This window comes from Mobula birostris, chromosome 26, assembly GCF_030028105.1.
Source record: "Mobula birostris isolate sMobBir1 chromosome 26, sMobBir1.hap1, whole genome shotgun sequence".
Taxonomy (NCBI): Eukaryota; Metazoa; Chordata; class Chondrichthyes; order Myliobatiformes; family Myliobatidae; genus Mobula; species Mobula birostris.
In genome coordinates, this window is record NC_092395.1 from 46,571,346 (window position 1) to 46,598,148 (window position 26,803).

Below are 26,803 nucleotides of genomic sequence, written 5' to 3' on the forward strand. Positions count from 1 at the left end.
ACAGTACAGTAGACTCTTTGGCCCACGACGTTGTGCTATTCTTTTAACCTATCCCAAGATCAAGCTAAACCTTCCTTCCTACATAGGCCTCCATTTTTCTTTCATCTATCTGCCTATCGAACAGTCTTTTAAATCTCCCTAATGTATCTGCCTCTACCACCACCCCTAGCAGTGCATTCGTGCTCTTCCCACTCAGTGTGTAGAAAGATCTACATCTGACATCTCCGCCTGTACTTTTACCAATCACCTCATATTAGCAACTTACACCCGGAAGATAGGCACTGGCCTTTCATTCATCAATGCCACTTATCATCTTGTACATCTCTATCAAGTCACTTCTTATCCTCCTTCACTCCAAAGAGAAAAGCCTTAATTTGCTCAACTTTTTCTCATAAAACATGCTCTCTAATCCAGACAGCATCCTGGTAAATCTCCTCTGGACCCTCTCTAAAGCTTCCACATCCTTCCCAAAATGAGGTGACCAGAACTGAGCACAATACTCCAAGTGTGGTCTAACCAGGGATTTATAGAGCTGTAACATTACTTTGTGACTCAATCCCCCAACTAATGAAAGCCAACACATACACCTCCTTAACCATCCTATCCACTTCCACAGAAACTTTGTGGAATCTATGGATGTGGATCCCAAGATCCCCCTGTATCTCCACAGTGCTAGTAATCCTCCTATTAATCCCATATTCTGCCTTCAAGTTCAATATTCCAAAGTGAATCATTTCACAGTTTTCTGGATTGAGCTCCATCTGCCATTTCTCAGCCCAGCTCTGCATCCTGTCAAAGTCCCTTTGTAACTTACAATAAACTTCTGCAGTAGCCACAACACCATCGACCTTGGTGTCGTCTGCAAACTTACTAGCCCACCCTTCTGCTTCCTCATCTGAGTTACTTATAAAAATCACAAAGAGCAAGGGTCCCAGAACAGATCCCTGCGGAATATCACTGGTCACCGACCTCCAGACAGAAAATACTCCCTCTGCTACTCACCCCCTGCCTTCTGTGGACAACCCAATTCTGAACCCAAGCTTCCCTGACTTGCATGCCTCCCGACTTCCTGAATGAGCCTACCATGGTGGAACTTGGTCTGCCTCTAAGAATCTTCTCCAAAGTTTGCCTACCACTGATTTAAGACTCGCTGGTCTATAATACCCAGGCTCATCCCTATTCTCTTTCTTGAAAAAAGGAATAATATTTGCCACTCTCCAATCTTCTGTTACTTCTCCTATTGCCAGTGAGGACACAAAGATCATCGCTAAAGGTGCATCAATCTCCTTCCTTGCTTCCTGTAGTAACTTTAGGCAGATCTTATCTGGCCTGGGGAGTTATCTATGTTAATGTTTTTCAAAAGTTACATCACATCCTCTTTCTTACTGTCGACACGCTCCAACATATTAACCTGTTTGATGCTGTCATTACATTTGTCAAGGTCCCTCCCACTGGTGAACACTGGAGCAAAGTATTCATTAAGGGCCTCCCCTAACTCCTCCAACTCCAGACTCTTTTATCCTTGATCGGTTCTAACCTTCACTGTAGTCATCCTCCTGTTCTTTATGTACGAGTAGGATGCCTTGACACTCTGTCCTTTAATCTTGATCTCCTTCCTTTGTCCAGACCCACAGTGGAAGAAGCAACAAGGAGATCCTATCCTCACTCTTGCCAGAAACCGTCCCTGACTCCCCACTCTGGTCGTCAGCTGGCAGTGACAGTGGGATATCTGAGGATCACCTGTCTGACCAGCTGGACAGTCCACAGCAGCCATCCAGCAGCCCCCACAACTTCGAGGCTTTCCAGTCGGAGCTGCCCTTTCACCCTGGCCCGGAGATCTGCTGCTCAGACCCTTGTCCAGGAGCTCCTGATTTGGCATACCCAGATGTGGATTTCTCTGTCAGCTTTGGTAAGAAACACAGCTGCCCTGTAAATGTGGACCTGGGAGACTTGGAGAGAGGCAAGGAGGTGTTCAACACACACAACATGTTGGAGGAACTCAGCAGTTGGGCAGCTCTGATGGAGGGAATAAACAGTTGATATTTTGGTCAGAGAAAAGTCTCAGTCTGAAATACCAGCTGTTTATTCCCCTCTATAGATACCTCCTGACTTGCTGAGTTCCTCCAGCACATTGTGTATGCTGCTTAAGATGTCTAGCAACTGCAGGATCTCCTGCATTTGGGAAGGAGATGTTCCCTTGGGTTTGTTGTCCAGTTACTGTTTTTATTCCCGTGTCCCTCTTCTCCTTTGGAGAGAACTCTGCAGGATGTAAACGGATCAGAGTTAGATTTGGAGAGGCTGCCAGGAGTTCATTAAGATCAGAGAATACTGGAGATCCTAAGCAGATCAGGCAGCACCCGTAGAAAGGGAATCAAATATAATCTTTCCAATCAATAACCTTTCATCAGCAACTGAAACTATACTGCAACTGAAACTATACTGTTTTCTCATCAATCTATTGGGGGGATATTGGCTGGAGATGGCCCCTTTGTTGTCCACAGATGATCCTAAGTTACAAGTATGTTTGGTTTTTATTACAGAATTCAATATTTATACATTTACTGCAAAAATATCAACCACTCCTTGAACATTGTGAACATTCCTTGGTACCTCAAAGACCAATTAGGCATCCAAGGCTATTTGACTACAGTAGTTAATGCAGAGAAACCCAAACAAGTCACTCAAAATGCTAGAGGAACTCAGCAGGCCAGGCAGAATCTGTGGAAAAGAATGAACTGTCGATGTTTTGGTCTGAGATCCTTTACTGGGACTGGAAAGAAAAGAGTAAGAAGGTAGGGGTGGGGAGGAAGAAATACAAGATGGTAGGTGGTACGTGGTAGGTGAAACCATGAGAGGGAGAGGAATGAAGTAAAGAACTGGGAAGTTGATTGGAGAAAGAGATAAAGGGTTGGTGAAGGGGGAATCTGAGTGGAGAGGGCAGAAGACATGGGAGAAAGAGAAAGGGGAGGAGCTCCAGAGGGAGGTGATGGGCAGGTAAGGAGATAGGTGAGAGAGGGAAATGGGAATGGGGAATGGTGAAGGGGGGGCATTTACCAGAAGTTCAAGAAGTCAATGTTCATGCCATCAGGTTGGAGGCTATCCAGATGTAATATAGGGTGTTGTTCCTCCAACCAGAGTGTGACCTCATTGCAACAGTAGAGGAGGCATGGACTGACATGTTGGATTTGGAATGGGAATTAGAATTGAAATGGGTGACCACTGGGAGATCCCTCTTTTTCTGGCGGATGGATCGTAGGTGCTCAGCGAAGTGGTCTCCCAATCTACATCACCGAAACACAGGCGGCCACACCGGGAGCACCAGATACAGTAGATGACCCCAACAGAGTCACAGGCAAAGTGTCGCCTCACCTGCAAGGTCTGCTTGCGGCTCTGAATGCTCGTGAGGGAGGAGGTGTAGGGGCAGGTGCAGCACCTGTTCCGCTTGCAAGGATAAGTGCCAGGAGGGAGGTCAGTGGGGAGCGACGAATGGACAAGGGAGTCATGTAGGGAGCGATCCCTGTGGAAACTGAAAAGTGGTGGGGGGGGGGGGGAAGGGAAAGATGTGCTTGCTGGTGGGATCCCATTGAAGACAGTGCTCCCAATGTTTTTCACTGAGACCTGACATAGATTGGGAGACCGCTTCACCGAGCACTTATGTTCCATCTGCCAGAAAAAATGGAATCTCCTGGTGGTCACCCATTTCAATTCTACTTCCTATTCCCATTCTGACATGTCTGTCCATGGCCTCCCCTTCCGCTGTATTGAGGCCACACTCAGGCTGTCACCTCATGAGACCACCTCGTATTCTGTCTGGGTGTCCTCCAACCTGGCATGAACATTAATTTCTCAAACTTTCAGTAAATACCCCCCTTCACCATTCCTCATACCCATTTCCCTCTCTCACCTCATCTCCTTACCTGTCCATCACCTCCCTCTGGTGCTCCTCCCCCTTCCCTTTCTTTCATGGTCTTCTACCCTCTCCTCTCAAATTCACCCTTCTCCAGCCCTGCATCTCTTTCACCAATCATCGTCCCAGCTCTTTACTTCACCCCCTCCCCTCTCTTGCTTTCCCCATCACCTACCACTGTATACTTCTTCCTCTCCTCCCCACCTTCTTACTCTGACCTCATCCTTTTTTTCTCCAGTCCTGACGAAAGGTCTTGGCTCGAAACGTTGACTGTTTACTCTTTCCATAGACACTGCCTGGCCTGCTGAGTTCCTCCAGCATTTTGTGTGTGTTGCTTGGATTTACAGCATCTGCAGATTTTCTCTTGTTTGTGATTGGATTACTACTCTGCAAAGTCTCTTCCAGGGATGCCTACCCTGAAGAAGTTTAAATCTTCCCTTCGACGGGAGTTCAGTGAAATGCTCTCTCACTGCTCCCCCGCTGTGATCCCTGCTACTCTCCAACTCTTTAACCATGTGCTCACCCAGACCCGCTACCACAGCCATATTTCCTTTCTGGGAGCATGTCTTCGCTGCCCGCTTGTACCACACGGTTTCCAGATTCATTTTCAAGCTTCTTGATTTGGCCCCTCTGAGGACTCAGGTACTCACATTTAACTGCCTGCTTCTCCCACTGCATTCTACGCACCACACTTTATGCCATGAAGAGGTACCTGGTATCCCTATCATAGTTGCTTCCACAGCTCCGGGATTTTGAAGATATGCCGGAGCTTTTGGAAAGCACCAAGTTGAATAAGTCTCCAAGATCAGATGAGATGTACCCCAGGCTACTGTGGGAGGTGAAGGAGGAAATTGCTAAGTCTCTGGCGATGATCTTTGCATCAGCAATGAGGACAGGAGAGGTTCGGAGGATTGGAGGGTTGTGGATGTTGTTCCCTTATTCAAGAAAGAGAGTAGGGATAGCCCAGGAAATTACAGACCAGTGAGTCTTAATTCAGTGGTTGGTAAGTTGATGGAGAAGATCCTGAGAGGCAGGATTTATGAACATTTGGAGAGGCATAATATGATTAGGAATAGTCAGCATGGCTTTGTCAAAGACAGGTCATGCCTTACCAGCCTGATTGAACTTTTTTTGAGGATGTGATTAAACACATTGATGGGGGTAGAGTAGTTGATGTAGCGTATATGGACTTCGGCAAGGCATTTGATAAGGTACCCCATACAAGGCTTATTGAGAAAGTAAAGAGGCATGGGATCCAAGGGGACATTGCTTTGTGGATCCAGAATTGGCTTGCCCGCAGAAGGCAAAGAGTTGTTGTAGATGGGTTATATTCTGCGTGAAGGTCGGTGACCAGTGGTGTGCCTCAGGGATCTGTTCTGGGACCCTTACTCTTCGTGATTTTTATAAATGACCTGGATGAGGAAGTGAAGGGATGGGATAGTAAATTTGCTGATGACACAAAGGTTGGGGGTGTTGTGCATAGTGTGGAGAGCTGTCAGAGGTTGCAGCGGGATAGAAAGCAAAACTAGGCTGAGAAGCGGCAGATGGAATTCAACCCAGATAAGTGTGAAGTGGTTCATTTTGGTAGGTCATATATGATGGTAGAATATAGTATGAATGGTACAACTTTTGGCAGTGTGGAGGATCAGAGGGATCTCGGGGCCGAGTCCATAGGACATTCAAAGCTGCTGTGCAGATTGACTCTGTGGTTAAGAAGGCGTACAGTGCATTGGCCTTCATCAATTGTGGGATTGAGTTTAAGAGCCGAGAGGTAATGTTGCAGCTATATACCCCACGGAGTACTGTGCTCAGTTCTGGTCACCTCACTACAGGAAGGATGTGGAAGCCATAGAAAGGGTGTAAAGGAGATTTACAAGGATGTTGCCTGGATTGGGGAGCATGCCTTATGAGAATAGGTTGAGTGAACTCGGCCTTTTCTCCTTGGAGCGACGGAGGATGAGAGGTGACCTGATAGAGGTGTATTAAGATGATGAGAGGCATTGATCGTGTGGATAGTCAGAGGCTTTTTCCCAGGGCTGAAATGGCTAACACGAGAGGGCACAGGTTTAAGGTGCTGGGGAGTAGGTACAGAGGAGATGTCTCTCTGTTTTTTACACAGAGAGTGGTGAGTGTGTGGAATGGGCTGCCGGCAACGGTGGTGGAGGCGTGTACAATAGAGTCTTTTAAGAGACTCCTGGACGGGTACATGGAGCTTAGAAAAATAGAGGGCTATGGGTAACCCTAGGTAATTTCCAAGGTAAGGACATGTTGGGCACAGCTTTGTGGGGCCATAGGGCCTGTATCGTGCTGTAGGTTTTCTGTGTTTCTCTATTTCTCTCTCTGCCGCCTGTAATGGACCTGTACGCTTTGTCATCCTCCACCGGATCCACACTTTCAATCGCCAGTTCTTCGACTTTCTCTCGTCCTGCCTGCAAGGATCGGAAGGTCGCCCGTCTACAGACCACCGAACCTGCTGTCTCTAATACCGGCAGGCCTGGATGCCTTTGGTGGGACCTCAGCAGCTCTAACAATCCAGAGCAGATTCATAACCCGGTCTCCACCGCCATCAATGTGGGTTCCAACGCCCTCAGACATCGCTGGAACCCCTGTCTCCCCTTCCCTGACCACCACTCTGCAATCCCGTATCTCTCAGGTCCCACCGCCAGATCTTCGGACCTCAGAGACTCCATCTTCCTCCCACTCCACCATTCCTGAACACTCCAAACCTCCCTTCTCCTCAGGCACCACCAACCCCCTTCCACCCTCCGATCCCAGCTCTCATCCGTGCTGGGCTTTCACAATTCCATCCAACATTCCCCTCTCTGAGCCAGAATGTTCTGTCCTCAGTAAGGACCTCACCTTTGTCCCTCTGTGTCCACACTTCAGTGAGTTCCGCATCAATCCTAACCTCACCAACAAACCCGCGGATAAGAGAGGTGCTGTAGGAGTCTGGCAATTGACCTCTACTTTGCTGAGGCCAGTGCCAACTGTCAGACACCTCCTCTTTTCACCCCTTGAACAAGACTCCACTAAGAAACGCAAGGCTATTGTCTCCCACGCCATCACCAACTCTATTGATTCTGGGGATCTCCCATCCACCGTCACCAACCTCATAGTTCCTGCACCCCAAACCTCCTATTTCTACCTCCTACCCAAAATCCACAAACCCACTTGTCCAGGTAGACCCATTGTTTCAGCTTGTTCCTGCCCCACTGAACTCATATCTGCATACCTCGGCTCTGTTTTAGCCCTTTCCTTCCTACATCCGCGACACTTCACACGCTCTGGATCTTTTTCAGGATTTCAGGTTCCCTGTCCCCCATCATCTTATTTTTACTATGGATGTCCAGTCCCTGTCCACCTCCATCCCCTACCAGGAAGGCCTCAAAGCTCCCCATTTCTTTCTGGACACCAACCCAATCAGTTCCCCTCCACCACCAGTCTCCTCCGTCTAGCAGAACTTGTTCTCGCTCTAAACAATTTCCCCTTTGGGTCCACCCACTTCCTTGAAACTAAAAGGGTAGCCATGGGCACTCGCATGGGTCCCAGCTATGCCTGCTTGTTTGTTGGCTACGTGGAACAGTCTGTATTCCAAGTCTGCACCAGTGACCATCCCGCATTTTTCCTATGCTACATTGACGACTGCATTGGTGCTGGACTCGTCTATTTCATCCAGTTATCCTCCAATTTCCACCCTGCCCTCAACTCCCTTGTCCATTTGTCCCTCCCCTCCTGGCACTTATCCTTGCAAATGGAAAAAGTGCTACACCTGCCCCTACACCTCCTCCCTCACCACCATTCGAGGCCCCAAACAGTCCTTCTAGATAAGGCAACACTTCACCTGTGCGTCTGTTGGGGTCATATACTGTGTTTGGTGCTCCTGGTGTGAGCTCTTGTGTATAAGTGAGATCTGACGTAGGTTGGGAGACCGCTTCACCGAGCATCTACGCTCTGTCCGCTAGAACAAGCAGGATCTCCTGGAGGCCACATATTTTACTTCCTCTTCCCATTCCCATTCCAGTATGTCCATCCACGGCCTCCTCCACTGTTGCAACAAGGCCACACTTAGGTTGCAAGAACAACACCTTATATTCCGTTTGGGTAGCCTCCAACCTGATGGCATGAACAGCAATTTCTCAATGGTGCTTCCACCAACCCCCCTTCACCATTTCCCATCCCCTCGTCCCTCTCTCATATTATCTGCTTGCCCGCCCATTGCCTCCCTCTGGTGCTCCTCCCCACCCTTCTTCTTTCTTCCTTCACCTTCTGTCCCTTTCACCAATCAACTTCCTAGCTCTTTGCTTCATCGCTCCCCCTCCAGGTTTCACCTATCACCTGGTGTTTCTCTCTCCCCTTCCCCTACCTTTCAAATCTACTCCTCAGCTTTCTTCTTCAGTCCTGCCGAAGGGTTTTGGCCTGAAAGGTCGACTGTACTCTTTTCCGTAGATGCTGCCTGGCCTGCTGAGTTCCTCCAGCATGTTGTGTGTGTCCCACAGTGTAGTTGTGGAGAAAATGTTTCCCCTTGGCTGAGGAGTGTAGGATTGGGTGGGATGGGGTGTCCACCAACCCAAACCGCCCAATTACACCCATGTGTCCACCAACCCAGACCGCCCAATTACACCCATGTACCCACTAACCCAAACTACCCAATTACACCCATGTATCCACCAACCCAGACCGCCCAGTTACACCCAAGTATCCACTAGCCCAGACCGCCAAATTACACCCAATTGTCCACCAACCCAGACAGTCCAATTACACCCATGTGTCCACCAACCCAAACTGCCCAATTACACCCGTGTCCACTAACCCAAACCGCCCAATTACACCCATGTGTCCACCAACCCAGACCACCCAATTACACCCATGTGTCCACCAACCCAGACCGCCCAATTACACCCATGTGTCCACTAACCCAGACTGCCCATTTACACCCATGTGTCCACCAACCCAGACCGCCAAATTACACCCGTGTCCACCAACCCAAACTGCCCAATTACACCCATGTGTCCACCATCCCAAAACGCCCAATTACACCCATGTGTCCACCAACCCAAACCGCCCAGTTACACCCATGTGTCCACCAACCCAGACCACCCAGTTACACCCATGTGTCCACCAACCCAGACCACCCAATTACACCCATGTGTCCACCATCCCAAAACGCCCAATTACACCCATGTGTCCACTAACCCAAACCGCCCAATTACACCCATGTGTCCACCAACCCAGACTGCCCAATTACACCCATGTGTCCACCAACCCAGACCGCCCAATTACACCCATGTGTCCACTAACCCAAACTGCCCAATTACACCCATGTGTCCACTAACCCAGACAGCCCAATTACACCCATGTGTCCACTAACCCAGACCACCCAGTTACACCCATGTGTCCACCAACCCAGACCACCCAATTACACCCATGTGTCCACCATCCCAAAACGCCCAATTACACCCATGTGTCCACTAACCCAAACCGCCCAATTACACCCATGTGTCCACCAACCCAGACTGCCCAATTACACCCATGTGTCCACCAACCCAGACCACCCAATTACACCCATGTGTCCACTAACCCAAACTGCCCAATTACACCCATGTGTCCACTAACCCAGACAGCCCAATTACACCCATGTGTCCACTAACCCAGACCGCCCAATTACACCCATCTGTCCACTAACCCAGACAGCCCAATTACACCCATGTGTCCACCATCCCAAACCGCCCAATTACACCCATGTGTCCACCATCCCAAACGCCCAATTACACCCATGTGTCCACCATCCCAAACCGCCCAATTACACCCATGTGTCCACCATCCCAAACGCCCAATTACACCCATGTGTCCACCATCCCAAACCTACGTGGTCACGGGGAAAACGCGCAAGCTCCTTTGGAGACAGCGACAGAAACTGAGTGCAGGTTGCCGGTGCTGTAATAGTTTCGTGCTAATCACTACGTTACTGTACCATCTGAGAGAGTTGTGGATGCTCAGGCAGTGAGTTCATTCAAAACAGAGGCTGACAGACGTGTGCATACACAGGGTATCAGGTATATGAGGAAAATGGGGTTTAGATGAAGATCAGTCATGTCCTTGCTGAAAGGTGGGGCAGCCTGAGGAGACGAATAGTCTGAACATACTCCTATTTCTCATCTTTTATGTTCCTTCTTTTGTTCTTATTATCTGAGGTTCAAAGCAGGATTTCTACACTTGCATGTGGTCACACGTTGTCAGCTGGTTGCGTCTCAAAGTCCCACTTTAGAGTAGAATAGAGAAAATAAAACTGATTCTGATTCTGATCCTGATATTCTATTTGGTGTCTGTGGGAACTCCTTCTATGGGACCAGACTGCTTTATTTCCTACACAGCAATACTGACCACTGCTCAAAAGTATCTTGGTGGAAACTTTTTAGAAGCAGGCCCTTCAGCCAGAGTCACCCATGCCCACCAAGATGCCCACCTACCCCAATCCTTGGTTCTAGTGGTTGGGACGTCCTGAAGCCACCAGAGAGCCATTGTGATTACGTTTCATCCATCGACTCCTTAACAAAAGGCTCAATGATCGGAGCTTAGTGCACCGTGACCACAAGGTGGCAGTAGATGACCATTATTAAAGTGTATTTGCATAGGTAACAAATGAAAGACAAACACAGAAATGAACAATTGTTCAGAGTTCAAAGATTGATGAAGAATTCTACTTTATTAGTTATTTTGATTTGGGGTCCTGGAAATTATAATATAGGAGGGTGCTCCGAGAGGATCTTCAAAACTGTTGTCCATTCCTCTGCCCTGCTCACACTAACACATTTCTGTCATCCAGCAGCATTGGTCTGTATGAAGGAACTCAGAAGGTCAGGCAGCATCTGTGGAAGGAACTGGAGGGGTTTGACAGAGCAGAGGGGAGATAACCAGTGTAAAGAGATGAGTGGCAAGAGATGGCTCACGATAGGTGGATCTAGATGAGGTGGGCAGATGAGGGCAGGTGGGGAAGGGAGGGGTGCAGGAAGCAACAGAGGTTGGGAGCTAGTACTGGAGACACCAAAGGGCTGCAAGCAATGGGACTATGAGGAAAGGGAGGTGGAGCATGGAACCAAGGGAGGGAGGTGGGGAGGGGCAGATGGGAGCCGTGGGGGAGGGAATCAGTGGGAGGAGTGTGTAGGTGATGGGCAGTTGGAGTGGGTAGGAGAGGGGAAAGAAACAGGGTGATTGGGGAATGGGGGTAGAAGGTTTTGGAAAGAAGGGGATGTGAGAGGAGCTGGGTAGGTCTGCTTGAGCTTATTTCTCAGTTCCTTTTGACAAACATCACCCCAAGGTTACTTGTTTTTTCCTGGTCACTTCCCTCTATATTGTTGTGGACAGAACCATGGAAGAAATTTGACCCAAACCCACTTTTTTGAAGCCCCCATTTAGCTTTCTAGAGCAGATAGGAAGATTCCAAGATGCTACCTTCAGGGAAGAGCTGGGACTTCTGTCGGTTCTGTAAAGTGGTTTGAGCTGTTTGATAGGCGATGCAATTTCTTTCTCCCTCTCTGCATAGAGTCAGGATCACACAAAAACACACCATTTGGCCCAAGCATTTTGTTCTGAGATTTATCTCCAACTAGGGCTTTTCTGCTTCTGTAGGCTCCTCCAGTCCTACAATCGGTCTATTCCTCCACATTGACTGTCCTATGTAGCCCAGTACTGTGGTCTTGTCTTCAGGTCTTGTACTGAAGTTCCTCCCTTTAATCCTGCAGCTCCCCCTCCTCCCTCTCCTTTAACATTGCCTCTTTTGTCAAAGCTTCTGGTCAGTGTTTAGTGTCAAACATTTCTTCATTCATCATTGGGACCTGGAATTTTCTGGCAAGTCCGGTATTTATTGTCCTCCGTGACCTCCCTTGGGAACTGACACCTTGAACCACTGCAGTCCTGGTGGTGAAGGGAATTAACTCAGGTTATGATCAATGTCCAGTGTTGTTCTTTGAACAGGATGCTGTGCAGTTTGAAGGGCAGTGCTGTTTCCGTGAGCCTCCTGCCCTTGGCCTTCTTGATAGGAGAGATGGCAGGCCTGAGTGGGGCTGTGGGAGTACCCTGGGTTAGTAACTGCAGTGTGTTTTGTAGATGTGGTACACTGCACTGCTGTTGTTGGGAGTGAATGTTTCACGTACGATACGCCTTGGAATGCTTTGCTGCATCAATGATGCGTATCTGCATCGTGAATTCAAAGGTGTGTCAAAGACAGGGTTTTGGCTGTCTGTATTTGCAATGTGAATTTCACATCCCCCACTGATACTGAACTCCTTGAGGTAAGCGCTTTGTTTATTCTGTCAGGTGACTGGAACACTGAACTCCTTGAGGGTGGAGAACAGAACATGCCAGCACCGACTGCTCCCAACAATTTCATCACACTCACTGTCAAGGACCTGCTTCTCTCCAAAGTGTCAGAAAAGGTGAGTCCGTGGCCACCCTGTGAGAACAAGGTGCTTTGAATGAATATTTCAACCTGGAGATGGCAGCAAATCTGTATATGTTTTAAGATAAGGTTGAGTGCAAATGTAATTTTGGGGTTTGATTTTAGCATGATCAGAGTGAGCGGTATATGGTCGTGGGACTAATTTTGCATCGAATTAGTGTGGTCACTTTCAGCATCCTCCTCCTTTTAAGCTGCAGTTACAACTACCCAAGCTTCTTCTCAAAATTCAACTGCAATCCTATCCAGTATGAATCAACCAGCTTCTTAATCGATCCACTGTTAAATACTTCCTATCTACAGACTTATTTAAAATGCTGTGCTCTCATTTAAAATGCTGTGTAACAATAATACTACTCGATGCAGGGAGCATTGCATCCTAATTGCCATTTGCTGAATGTGATGTTCTCTTGTTAAAGACTTTGGAATGAGACAGTACAAGTGATATTATCACCCTAACTTCCAAGTTTGTGGGTTCAGTTCAGAGACCTGAGCAGATGTTTCAGGCTGACATCTTGGTGGGACATTGTCACATCAGGGCCACCTGTCGGAGGAATGATTAAACTAAGGCTCAAGTTACCATTCCCAATTGATGTATAAAAGTCCCTGTTGAAGAAGTGCAGGAGAACTTTCCCTGTCCTGCCTTGAACATAGTCTGCAGTCCAGCATAAAACAGGTTATCTGACCAACACATTATTGATTTTTGGGAGAACTTTTTTCTGTGGGAATTGGGCCTCGGCCCAAAACATCGACTGTTCATTCCCCTCCAGAGATGCTGCCTGACTTGCTAAACTGCTCCAGCATTTTGTGTGTGTTGATCAAGATTTCCAGCATCTGGAGAAGCTTTTATGTTTGTGACTTTATACAGTCAATTCTGACCAGACGTCAGAAGCATTAGCACTGGCAGTAAGGGAATCAGAGATGTCTTGGGACAATGAAGGGCACTACGTATATGAATGAACCTTTTCCTTACTGCAGGAAGTCTTGAGATCTCACCTCAGGTAGTATAGAGTCATGGGGAATTACAGCAGAGAGGCAGACCTTTTGCTCCACCATGTTCACGTTGACATCTGCTCTCTCTCAGTCCCATTTACCAGCAGCTTGTCTGCAGCCCACCGTGCCTTGATGAATCAAATGCTTCTCCAGATACTTCTTAAGTGTTGTGAGACTCTCTACATCCACCAGCCCTTCGTCAGAGCATTCTACCCACTGGGAAAACATTTCTCCTTCGATCTCTCCAACCACCAGCCCTTTGTCAGAGCATTCTACCCACTGGGAAAAAGAAATTCTCCTTCGATCTCTACAACTGCTAGCTGTCACGGTCCTAACCGTTAATTCCCCATATTCTCCTAATTCTCTTTGATTGCGGCACACCTGATTCTCATCTAGACCTGCAGCATAAATTTCCCGGCTTTGCATCCACTCATTGCCAGATCGTTATTTTAGCCAGTGTGGTAATTCAAGTTCCCGGCTGCTTAGGATTGTGTATTCTAAATTTTACTTCAGTACCGAGATTTACCTGTGTAACTCTGTCTCTCCGTGTCAAGATAAGTATTGCCTGCCGTTTGCCTTTCCATTTGCCGTTTAGCTCCAGCAACGCTCTGTGTCAAGATAAGTTTTTCTTGCCGCCTGTCTCCTGTTTGCCGTTCAGCTCCAGCAACGTCCTGTGTCAAGTTAAGTTTTGCCTGCCTCCTGTTTTTCCATTCCCCTCCTGTTTGCCGTTCAGCTCCAGCCACGCTCACGCCCCTGTCTGCATCCTAACTCTATCTCCGTGCCAGTGTCCTGTGTTTGGGTTCGCTCATTCATTGCAACACTAGCCCTTCATCATGGCATTCTACCCACTGGGAAAACACTTCTCCTTCGATCTCTACATCCACCAGCCCTGGGTGAAAACATTCTTGTTTAGATCCACTCTAAATCTGCAGGTCATTTCCTGTCATAGTCACCTTATGTACAGATACTCCACTACCCACCCTCACTTTATGTCTATGCAGACAGTCTGGTTATATAAGCTAATCTTAAACATTTACATTTATTGTGCTTTTTATTGTGTTCTTTTGTATATTGTGTTTTTTATATATACTACACAAGATTACTTACTTCTCCTTTACACTTGTCTTCTGAAGAATGGCAATAAACAATGTTGAATCTTGAATCTTACCTTAAAGTCATGCCCTCTGGCTTTAGACACCTCTGCAATGGGGTGAGATGTCTGTACTGCCTATGACCTTCACAATATTGTGGAACTCAGTCAGGCCTCCTCCACTGCAAGGAAAACAAGTCCGACCCATCCAGTGCCTTCTCATGACGGTGAAGCTTCTTCCCAGGTATTTGTGCTTTCTCTCACTTTGTCCTGTTTTCTCCCCTGGGCAGTACCAACCACAGCCACACCATGCCCGGGAGCTGGTGCTCAACGAGGATGAGAAGAAGTTGCTGTTGAAAGAAGGTGTCACACTTCCATCACAGCTGCCGTTGACTAAGGTATGTCAGTGTCTCACAGTGGCTGACTGGGTGAAAGCAAGGTGGGCCCATTCCACCAGCAATGAATCAGGTGGGAACTGTGCATAGCTAGTGATCTGAAAACCATATCCTCTCCATCAGAGACTCTGAGGGGTGGAATTTAAACAGTGCACAGTTTATAATAAAACACAGTTTATAATATGGGCAGTACACCATTCAGTTCCAAATCAAATATCGCTGTGATGATTGTACGTTCTAGTATCAATTGTTTGATGACAATTAAGTATAAAGAATAAAGAAATGGGTTACGTAATAAGACCTGGATTACCTGGGTGAGACCTAATAGATGGGTGTAGCTTTGATAAAGGAGAGCTCTGGGGGTGGAGTCCAGAATAAGGGGCAGGGAACTAGAGCTGTGCCCTTCATGGGTCATGGGATGGGGGAACAGTCTTCCCTCAAATTCCTGTTGATGCTGGAAGACTGGAAAATGTAAAAATGAATATTAAGTAAGCATATCAAAATAACAGAACCAGCAGATGAAGAAGCTAGAACATTAACAGATGGTAATATGGTGCTTCAGTTAGTGCTGGATGCCCCCGTTCCCATGAGCATTGAGTTTACTGCCTTGGCATTGGTGCTGGCTCTGGTGTTTCACTGCAGATGTCTCTGGGCAAGAAGGTAAAAGAAAAAAAAATTCAATTGCACAACCAAAGCCATCTGTAAAGGAAAATGAGTTTATGTTTAATCTAATATGTCCCAAACGTCAACCAGTCTTTTCTCTCCTTTCAGATGGGTTTCGTGATATGGGGAAGAGAGGAAGGGGTGGGCAGGCAGGAGAATTGGGGAGGGAGGAAGGGATGGGAAGAGATGGGGAAGGAAGGTATTGGGGGATGAGGATGGAGGAAGGGATGGGGAGGAAGGCATTGGGGATGAGGAGGGAGGAAGGGATGGGGTGAAGGTATTGAGGATGAGGACTGAGGAAGGGATGAGGAGGAAGGAAGGGATGAGGAGGAAGGGACTGGAGATGAGGAGGAAGGGATTGGGGATGAGGAGGAAGGGATTGGGGATGGGGAGGAGGGGATTGGGGATGGGGAGGAAGGAAGGGATGAGGAGGAAGGAAGGGATGAGGAGGAAGGAAGGAATGGGGAGGAGGGGATTGGGAATGGGGAGGAAGGGATTGAGAATGAGTAGGAAGGGATTGGGGATGGGGAGGAAGGGATTGGGGATGGGGAGGAGGGGATTGGGGATGAGGAGGAAGGGATTGGGGATGGGAAGGAAGGGATTGGGGATGGGGAGGAAGGGATTGGGGATGAGGAGGAAGGGATTGGGGATGAGGAGGAAGGGATTAGAGATGAGGAGGAAGGGATTAGGGATGGGGAGGAAGGGATTGGGGATGAGGAGGAAGGAAGGGATGAGGAGGAAGGGATTGGGGATGAGGAGGAAGGGATTGGGAATGAGGAGGAAGGGATTGGGGATCAGGAGGAAGGAAGGGATGAGGAGGAAGGAAGGGATGAGGAGGAAGGAAGGGATGGGGAGGAAGGGATTGAGGGTGAGGAGGAAGGGATTGGGAATGAGGAGGAAGGGATTGAGGATGAGGAGGAAGGAAGAGATGGGGAAGATCAGTGTAGTGTGGTAGTCAGACCTGGAGAGCAGAGGAAACATGGGAGCAGGTGATGTGTTTAAAACAAAGCAATCTGGAGGTTGCGTGTGGGAAAGGTGTGTAAAAAGTTGTCCATTTCTCTTGTTTAGCCTTTGGAAGGATATCTGTTCCACTGGATATGCATTGGTTTGTTAGAACATGTTGGACTCCAGTACTTTCGGGTCTGACCCTCTCTGGGTTTTCCTTCAATCTTGACAAATACTGTAAATGAAGGGACAAAATCACTTTGTGGTATTCAACTCCATTTCCTATTAACTTCACCAACAGTGGAGAGGTGTTTGCTGCTTGAGAGGTCTTTGTTTTTATCTATTGTATAGATGCATGGAACAGAAAACAGACATTACAGCACAGTGCAGGCCCCTCTGTCCATGATGTAGCATCAACGTTATAACCTACACTAAAATTAACCTAATACTTCCCTCCTACATAACACTCTATTTTCTATCATTAAGAGTTTCTCATACCTGCCTCTACCTCCACCCCTGGAAGGGCATTCCACACTCCCACCACTCTCTGTGTGGCTCTGAAATCACTCCCCACCATACGTTCCTACAATCATCTAAAAATTATGTCCCCTTGATTTAGCTATTTCTGTCCTGGGAAAAGGTCTCTGGCTATCCACTATAATAGATATAACCTGGGCCCACAAATGCCCTGCTTGATGGTATTGGTCCATGGCATATAAAAGATTGGGAACCCCTGCACTATATCTATGTCTCCCATCTTGTCTGATGATGCGCACCTTGAATTTGGATGGTGAAGGGCTGCTTTCAGGTAACTATTTTACCTATTTAATTGAACTCACAACCATTTCAGGCAAAATGATGACAATACTTCACACATGTTAGCATCCCTGAAGAGCTGAGCTCCTAAACCCTCCCTTCCAGAGTAAACCCTCCCTTCCAGTGTAAACCCTCCCTTCCAGAGTAAACCCTCCCTTCCAGTGTAAACCCTCCCTTCCAGAGTAAACCCTCCCTTCCAGTGTAAACCCTCCCTTCCAGAGTAAACCCTCCCTTCCAGTGTAAACCCTCCCTTCCAGAGTAAACCCTCCCTTCCAGTGTAAACCCTCCCTTCCAGTGTAAACCCTCCCTTCCAGAGTAAACCCTCCCTTCCAGTGTAAACCCTCCCTTCCAGTGTAAAATCCTCCACTGCTCTTTCATCAATTCCTCAACTGTTATTTTTGGAGGGTTCTAATCTTGTACCAGCACCGAGCACCCAGCTTGCATCCAATTTCTAGGTAATAACATGCATAGAATTGGAGTAAAACCAGGCCATTCAGCCATAGAGTCTGCTCTGCTATTCCATCATGGCTGATTGAATTTCCTTCTCAACCCCTTTCTCCTGCTTTCTCTCCATAATCTCTGATGTCCTTACGGATCATAGAGTGACAGAACACTACAGCACAGAAACAGGGTCTTCAGCCCATAAATAGCACAAAAAGAGAGTGATAAAATACTGAGGAGTGTTCATAATGAAGGGACTCGGCCCGAGATGCCCACTGTACTCTTTTCTGTAGACACTGCCTGACCTGCTGAGTTCCTCCAGTATTTTGTGTGTGTTGCTTTGGATTTCCAGCATCTGCAGATTTTCTCTTGTTAGCGTTCATGGGTTCATCGTCCATTTAGACATCTGATGGCAGAAGGAAGAATCTGTTCTGAAATGTTGAGAGTGTGTCCATGGATCTAATCTTGTTTAGCAGCCTCAGGTGTGGCACCCTGTCAAAGGCCTTCTGATAATCTAAGTAAATGTAGCCCCCTGGTAAGCCTCAGGCTCACTCAGCTCGCTTTCACCTAGGGGGGAGCAGCCTTCGGCCCTGCCAAAATGGGTAATTAAGTTGGTGTAGATGCTGTGTGATGTACCACACCATGCCAAATAACAGACAGTACACCATATGCAGTTAAACGATTACACTTCTTGCTGATGAGTTAGTAGAAACAAATACAATGAAGGCACCAAGTCAGTAACTCTATCAGTTCTGTGCACCAATAATTCATTGGAGCTCTTATAGAACTGAGTCTCCCTTTCCTGCAGTTGATGTCCTCCAAACTCCACCGACCCTCGAATGGGACCACCCTTGGTGGTCGACAAAACGCTCCGCACGAGTCTGTCTTCGTCTCCTCTCCTCGCCAAAGACCCTGGGCCTCGGACTCCCTCTTGGGTCTGTTCCTCGCCCATTTTACAGCATCTCTCTCATCACAACTCCTCTCTCTGTTCCCATCGCGCCTTCTCCCCAAAGCCTGCAAAAACAATAGCTTACAGACACACAAGAAAGAATAACATCTATCCCAATTGGTTAGCAAGTGAATACAATTCCCGTAATCAGTAATTATAACCCAAACAAGCTGCTACCATTAACTTAGCAGTTAACATTACAGAGAAGCCATTTTATTATAACATAATAAAGAAGCCATTTTATTAGCCTTAGCAGTAACATAAAAGAAGAAATCCCTTACCCTAACAACATCCACTGATTCTTCTGTGTCTATCCATGCAAGTTACTTTATCAAAGATTTCCAAGAGATCTGTCAGCCAAGATTTCCACTGAAGGAAACCATGCTGACTTCAGCCTATTTTATCATGTGCTTCCAAGTAGAGCTTCATTCTTAATAATGGACTCTAACGTCTTCCCAACCACTGAAGTCAGGCTCACTGGCCTACATTTTCCTGTCTTTTGCCTCCATTACTTCTTAAAGAATGGAGTGCCATTTGTGATTTTTTTAGTACCCCGGAATGATTTCAGAGTCTAGTGATTCTTGAAAGAATCTCTTCCACAATCTCTTCAGTCACCTCTTTCATATCTGGGACGTAATCCCTCTTGTCCAGGTGACTTACCTACCTTCAAACTTTCAACTTCCCATGCACCTTCTCCTTAGTATTAGAGCCTTCTGCCTCCTGACTCTCTTGAACTTCTGGTATGCTGCTGAGGTCTTTCACAGTGAAGGTTGACAGAGAATACTTATTCAGTGTCTTTGTTCCTGATTACTACCTCTTCACTATTATTTTCCAGAGGTCCAATGCCCATTATCGCCCCTCTTTCACACAGATTCTGATTCAGCCGCTGGGTTGAACTGGTACCTGAATCATGCTTAAAAGATGGCAAGCAGTGATTAAGGTTTTTGATTAACTAAATTAGTCAAAAACCACACAGCCTTCCGATCTGCGCCTTGTAAGGCGTGAAAATGCCCGACACTGGCCTCTCAGGCCTGAGTCAATGTCATCATCATCATAATTTATTCATATCATATAATAATTACTATTTTTATATATTTCACGTATGCAATATGCACATATTTATTAAAACAAGCTTTATGATGGTAGATAAAGAATACAACAAATAATACAATTTATAAATGAAAAATAATAAAAATATATAAAATACATAATGAATAACACATAAATAAATGAAAAGAATCAAGCAAAACAGTGTGCAAATATCTTCCTGTTTTCCTGTGCTCTCTGTGGTTTGCCAACTTTCTACTTCAGATACTTGCAGCTGTTTTCCTTTCCCACTCTCAATTCCTACTTCCAGCTCTCTCCCACAGATTCGCTCTCCAAAATTTACCTTTTCAGTTCACGTCTTGCATTCCGCTCTTTTACTTTCCCCACCTCTCCTTCCTTCTCCCCATCACTCTCTCACCCCTTCCCCTTCAAAACCCCTTTCTCTATAACTGTCTTCAACTTGACAAATTGATGAGTTTTCTTCCCAATGCCAGCAAGAAGAACGGATTTTGAAGAAGATTAGGAGGAAGATCCGGAACAAACAGTCTGCCCAAGAGAGCCGCAAGAAGAAAAAGGAGTATATTGATGGCCTAGAAAACAGGTAAGGGATGACCTGGAGTCATCCAGCATAGAAATGGGCCCTTCAGCCCACTTAGCTTGTGCTAGCACCAAGCATTGTTTAGACTTATCCCACACCAATCCCTTTCCTGTCCAAGCTTCCACAAATCCCTGCAGATTCCACCACTCACTGTCATACTTGGTGCTGCAGTGGCCAATGAAGCTAGCATGCCTTGTAATGCGGTGGTGGGCGTCTGAACTGGAGCAGGTGGACAGAACCCACACGGTTCACAGTAAGAACGTGCAAACTCCACATAGACAACAGTCACGGTCTGGGTTGCAGCAGCTGTGAGGCAACAATTCTACCTGACATACCACTGCACTGCCCGGACATATCAGCTACGCTGGTGCTGAGCCCGACTAGCAGCATGCTTTGTGCTGACTGGCGGATCTCCGCTTACTCGATGGTGGGAATTCTGGGGTCCATCTCTGTGCCTTCGGTATAAGGGGTGGCAAGAACAATCATCCCTCCATCTAAAATCCTCAGGAGGGGTTTGGGGGGGTACAAAAAGATTGGGTATCAAGTAAATAAAATTTGGCTCTGGAGCTTGGTTGAGAGGCTGCTGTGTGGATTCAGATCTGCTATAAAAATCATAAACAAGACAATATCTACAGACTCTGGAAATTTGAGCAACACAGACAATGCTGGAGGAACTCAGCAGGCCAGGCAGCATCTATGGAAAAGAGTACAGTCAACATTTCGGGCTGAAACGTAGTCTGTACTTATTTTCCATAGAGGCTGCCTGGCCTGTTGAGTTCCTCCAGCATTTTGTGTGTGTTGCTCCACTATAAAAGCACCATTTTAAATGTAAATAATAATAATTCATGCAGTAAAACTAAGACCCTTCAGAGGAGTGTTATCAGACGGAGAAAGGACACCAAACTGCAGATCAAGATTAGGGCAGGCGTCCAAGGAGAATGGTTTAAGGGGTGGGGAGGACTAGAACCCTCTTAGCAGGTCTGTTCTGATCCAGGACACTTGGAATGCTAAGTGTCTGACCATGTTCATGCCATGCTCTGCATCTGATCCAATACTAAGTGCTCCAGGCCAGCCCCTGCTCTGTGTCTGACCAAGGAGACCTACATCAGAACCAATGAGTTTCTCTTTCGCTTCAGGATGGCTGCCTGCACAACCCAAAACCATGAGCTGCAGAGAAAGGTGCTGCATCTGGAGAAGCAGAACATGTGAGTGGTCATCTCGGCTGTATGTAGCTTACACGCGCCTGTACACAACTACTGATGGTAACACAAGTCCCTGCCAACCCCAGGATCTTGCTGTACGTGGCTGGGACTAGATTATAATGCCAACATTTTGCTGTATCCCTCTGGTACCTTCCTGTCACTGGTAAGATTAGTGTCTTCCAACGTTAACGAACTTTGCTGAAACTTATTTCCTCTCACTATTAATGTTAAGTACCAAGTAAAACAACGACAACTTTACAAGCACAGGAAGACTCCACGGGGCACCAAGAGACAGACATGTTTGAGAAGCTATGGAGAGTGTTCGGAGTCTCGGCCAGAAGCTTGGTCTATTTTGTGGGTTATAAGGGGAATCTGAAAGGATGAGGCAAGCCTCAAGGCAGCAGAGGTTTACGGAGAGAACTATACACTATGAAACTTAGTCCCCAGTGGAGAGATGAAGGTAGTAGGTAGCAATACTGAACTCACAACATACAGGCAAGGACTGTAGAGAATAATGTGTAGCTAAGCGAGGTACGAGAACAGTCAGGGATTTAAATAGAAGGGTGAGATTATAATTTGGAGGTTAGGGGATCGAGGAGCCAGTGTGTGTGAACCCAGCTACACGTCATGTGAGAATGGAACTTGGTGCCAGATAGGGGATGAGGAGTAGAGTTTTGAATGAACTTTACTTCCAGAATGGGTCCAGCCAGGAGAGCTGTCGATGAAAATTTCAGCAGAGGATAGGCCAGGGAATATTATGGATGCACAAGTAGACATCTTATGAAGGCAGAACTCATGGGGGATGGAGATAACAGAAGGTGTACAACTGGAGGGAGTATTAATCATCTGAGATCGGAATCACACAGCAAAGGCAACACAATAATCTTTATCTAAATTGGTCAAATCAAGTTGAGAGAAGTACTTTGGGGTTTGAGCTTATAGAATCTATTAAAAAAATTTTTTTAACCAACTAGGATGCAGGATTTTAGATTTTGTCTTGTATAATGAGACAAGATTAATGACATAGAACCCTGTGGAAAACTGGAGTCGTGAACCAGTGTAATAGAGTGGATAATGTTCATTTTTCCAGGTACAGGGATTACTGGCAAAGCAGACGTTTACTGTCTTTCTCTAACTACCCTAAGAATGGTCGCAAGCTTAAATTTCTGTGGGCCTTCTGGTGAGAGGACTCCTGTTGGGGAGGATTTTAGGTGCAGAGGTTCTGAGGGAGTGTGTGGAGTGATCAAAGACCCAGAGAAATTGAGGGCAACACTGTTTAAGGCCCCATCAGATTGTTCTCCCATTATAAACACACCCTTGTCGCTCTCTTGCCCTAGTTATGACCATAAATACCGACCTTGTTGCTGTATTAAACATTCCCAAAGTCACTCACAATCAGCTTTAATAAAAATCTGATTTTCAGCAAAAATATTGTGGAATATTCTGAGGCTTGTATATCTGCATAAATATTGTGAATAAAAATAAGAGGGCAGATCACAACAGTTAATTCAACTAAAATAGAAATAATTGAATAACTATATTGGGTGTATTGTGCCTTTGACCCAGGAGGTATCGAAGACTCAGGGGGTGGGGTGGTGTGTTTGGGGTCTGTGGATTTACAGGTGAATCATTGCCCTTGAACAGTGCTGCTGCTTGCTCTGGTCTGTCTCTGTGTGTTCCTGGAACTCTGAACCATTTATCATTTGTTGAAGAAACTGCATACACTAAAATCTGGAGATATTTTAAACACAACTTCCTTCCAACAGGACACTGCTGCAGCAGCTGAGAAAACTCCAAGCCCTGGTCATGCAATCTACAGGCAAGACTGCACAGACGAGCACCTGTGTTATGGTAAACGGGTCAAATGATCTCAAGAGTCGTGTTTGCACAGCACCTGCACGTGAAATGTGTGGCAGCAGAGAGTGGTAAAACAAGACAGGGTGGTGAAGAAGGAGGAGGTGCATTGGCCACCTATTGGAGACTTCCTCCAATATTCAGTTCCACTGACTGCAGTGGAATGAATGAGAAATGAGCCTGATCTGCTGAGTTAAGAGCATAAGAGATAGGAGCAGAAGTAGGCCATTCAGCCCATCGAGTCTGCTCTTCCATTCAATCATGGGCTGGTCCAATTCTTCCAGTCATCCCCACTCCCCTGCCTTACCCCATACCCTTTGATGCCCTGGCTAATCAAGAACCTATCTATCTCTGCCTTAAATACATCCAATGACTTGGCCTCCACAGCTGCTCGTGGCAACAAATTCCACAGATTTACCACCCTCTGACTAAAGTAATTTCTCTGCATCTCTGTTCTAAATGGACATCCTTCAATCCTGAAATTGTGCTCTTTTGTCCTAGAATCCCCTCCCATGGCAAATAATTTTGCCATATCTAATCTGTTCAGGCCTCTTAACATTCAGAATGTTTCCATGACCTCATTCTCCTGAATTCCAGGGAATACAGCCCAAGAGCTGCCAGACGTCCCCCATACGGTAACCCTCTCATTCCTGGAATCATTCTCGTGAATCTTCTCTGAACCCTCTCCAGTGTCAGTATATCCTTTCTAAAATAAGGAGCCCAAAACTGCACACAATACTCCAAGTGTGGTCTCACAAGTGCCTTATAGAGCTTCAACATCACATCCCAGCTCTTATATTCTATACCTCTAGAAATGATTGCCAACATTGCATTCACCTTCTTCACCACCGACTCAACCTGGAGGTTAACCATTAGGGTACCTTGCACAAGGACTCCCAAGTCACTTTGCATCTCTGCATTTTGAATTCTCTCCACATCTAAATAATAGTCTGCCCGTTTATTTCTTCCACCAAAGAGCATGATCATACACTTTCTTACTTAGTATTTCATTTGCCATTTCTTTGCCCATTCCCCTAAACTATCTAAGTCTCTCTTAAACTACCATCCGGGTCTCTGGACTGCGGCCACAGAATCGCCTATCTGACCCCCTTACTATCGAGTCCCCTATCACAACTGCCCTCCTCTTTCTTTCCCTGCCCTTCTGAGCTACAGGGCCAGACTCTGTGCCGGAGGCACGGCCACTGTCGCTTCCCCCAGGTAAGCTATCCTCCCCAACAGTACTCAAACAGGAGTACCTATTGTCAAGGGACACAGCCACCGGGGTACTCTCTATTACCTGACTCTTCCCCTTCCCCCTCCTAACTGTGACCCACTTGTCTGCCTCCCGTGACTCCGGTGTGACCACCTGCCTGCAACTCCTCTCTATCAACTCCTCACTCTCCCTGACCATACGAAGGTCATCGAGCTGCAGCTCCAGTTCCCTAACGCGGTCCCTTAGGAGCTGCATCTCGGCGCACCTGGTGCAGATGTGGACGTCCGGGAGGCTGGGAGACTCCAGGACCTCTCATATCCGGCACCGAGAACAACAAGCTGCCCTCACCCTCATACTGCCCCTCTCCTCAAATAACAACAAAAAAATGAATACCAAACCTTCTTTGCCTCGCCCATTTCTGCCTAAGCTCATTCAGCCAAAGCCCTTAAGCCTTCACTCTGCTCCCGGCTCACTCCGCAGCCTGCAAACAACGCTGCCCGCTGTATGAGGCTCTGTTCCTTTTAAATCTTTTGTGCTTCACTGCCCGACGTCACGCGCCTGCGCAGTCCCGCCTCTCTGAACGCCGATGGGAAAAAAACCAAAAAATTCAAAAATGGCTTCCTCCGCACTCCCACTCCGATTCTCAGACTTCCTTCTCAGAATTAAACCCGAAGCAGGATTTCTGTCCTTTTAAATCTTCCGCGCTTCACTGCCCTGTGATCACTGTTCCCTAAGGTTTTCTTAACCTTAAGCGCTCTTATCACCTCTGGATCATTGCACAACATCCAATTCAGCACAGCTGATCCCCCAGTGGGCTCAACAACAAGCTGTTCTAAAAAACCATCTCTTAGATATTCTACAAATTCTCTCTCTTGAGGTCCAGTACTTACCTGGTTTTCCCAATCCACTTTCATGTTAAAATCCCCAATGATTATCATGGTATTGCCTTTCTGACATGCCTTTTCTATCTCCTGCTGTAGTTTGTAATTCACATCCTGGCTGCTGTTTGGAGGCCTGTATACAACTCCCATAAAACTCCTTTTACTCTTGCCATTTCTTAACTCAACCCATAGAGACTCTACACCTTCCGATCCTATGTCATCTCTTTCTAATGATTTAATATTATTTCTTGTACTCAGAGCCACACCACCCCCCCCCTCCCCGGCCTACTAACCCACCTTTCTGATACACCGTATATCCTTGGACGTTCAGCTCCCAATGACAGCCATCCTTTAGCCAAGTTTCAGAGATGGCCAGAACATCATACTTGCCAATCCGTAGCTGAATTTCAAGATCGTCCATTTTATTCCTTATTCTGCATGCATTCAAATACAACACTTTCAGCCCAGTATTTGTTGCTTTCTGTTTTAACTGCACCATGCCTCTATTGCCCTGTAACTCACCCCACTGGCTATGACTAAGCTTCATCTCCTGCCTGTCCTTTCTATCATCTCTGTTTCACTCTGCCTTTGATTTATTTCTGTTTTCCCCCTTCCTCAGCCCTATCACTCCGGTTCCCATCTCCCTGCCAAATTAGTTTAAACCCTCCTTAACAGCTGTATCAAATGTGCCCGCTAGGATATTGGACCCCCTTGGGTAGAGGTGTAACCCATCTCTTTTGTACCAGTTGTGCCTCCCCCAGAAGAAGACCCAATGATCCAGGAATCTGAAGCCCTGCCCCCTATACCAGCCTCTCAGCCACACATTAACACGCCTGATCAGGCTATTCTTGCACTCGCAAGCACGTGGCACAAGCAGCAATCCTGAGATTGCTACCCTAGAGGTCCTGCTTTTCAGCTTCCTACTGAACTCCACCATTGCTAAAGTTTGAATATGTGGTTAAACAAATCTTGGTTCTGCCACATTTGCAGTTTGTCAGAGATTTGACCCTGCAGGCAGATCAGCACAACTGAGTGTGGCTGCTAGGAGCACTGGTTTATGCAATGTAACCCCCAGAATTTTAGCCAGCAGGGTGAATAACCCTGTCTTCATGAGGAGATGGATTATTAAAGGGATGTCACTTGTAGTGAGCTGAGTGCTCATGACACACACACAACGGCAGTGTCAGAATGAAACATCCGAACTTCAGTTCATCTGCCAAAACTGAAGGGGTGAATGACCTGACAAAGGCAGAGAGGAAAAAGGCTCATTGACAGAGTCCAGCGAACATGTGGCTCAAAGGTAGAGGATAAGTCCAAAGTCCAGATGAAGGCTCACAATCTGAAACACCAGCTGCCC

The 26,803-nt window shown here is 46.9% G+C and overlaps 1 protein-coding gene across 1 annotated transcript in view; it reads left to right on the forward strand.

Moving 5' to 3' along the window:
• LOC140188027 (cyclic AMP-responsive element-binding protein 3-like protein 3) overlaps positions 1 to 26,803 on the forward strand; it is a 53,447-nt gene that overhangs the window by 17,637 nt on the left and 9,007 nt on the right. Inside the window, exons 3-8 of the mRNA XM_072243923.1 lie at positions 1,627 to 1,909; positions 12,221 to 12,339; positions 14,733 to 14,840; positions 20,193 to 20,299; positions 21,433 to 21,501; positions 23,265 to 23,349. Coding sequence (XP_072100024.1) covers positions 1,627 to 1,909; positions 12,221 to 12,339; positions 14,733 to 14,840; positions 20,193 to 20,299; positions 21,433 to 21,501; positions 23,265 to 23,349 — 771 coding nt within the window. The remainder of the gene's footprint in view (positions 1 to 1,626; positions 1,910 to 12,220; positions 12,340 to 14,732; positions 14,841 to 20,192; positions 20,300 to 21,432; positions 21,502 to 23,264; positions 23,350 to 26,803) is intronic.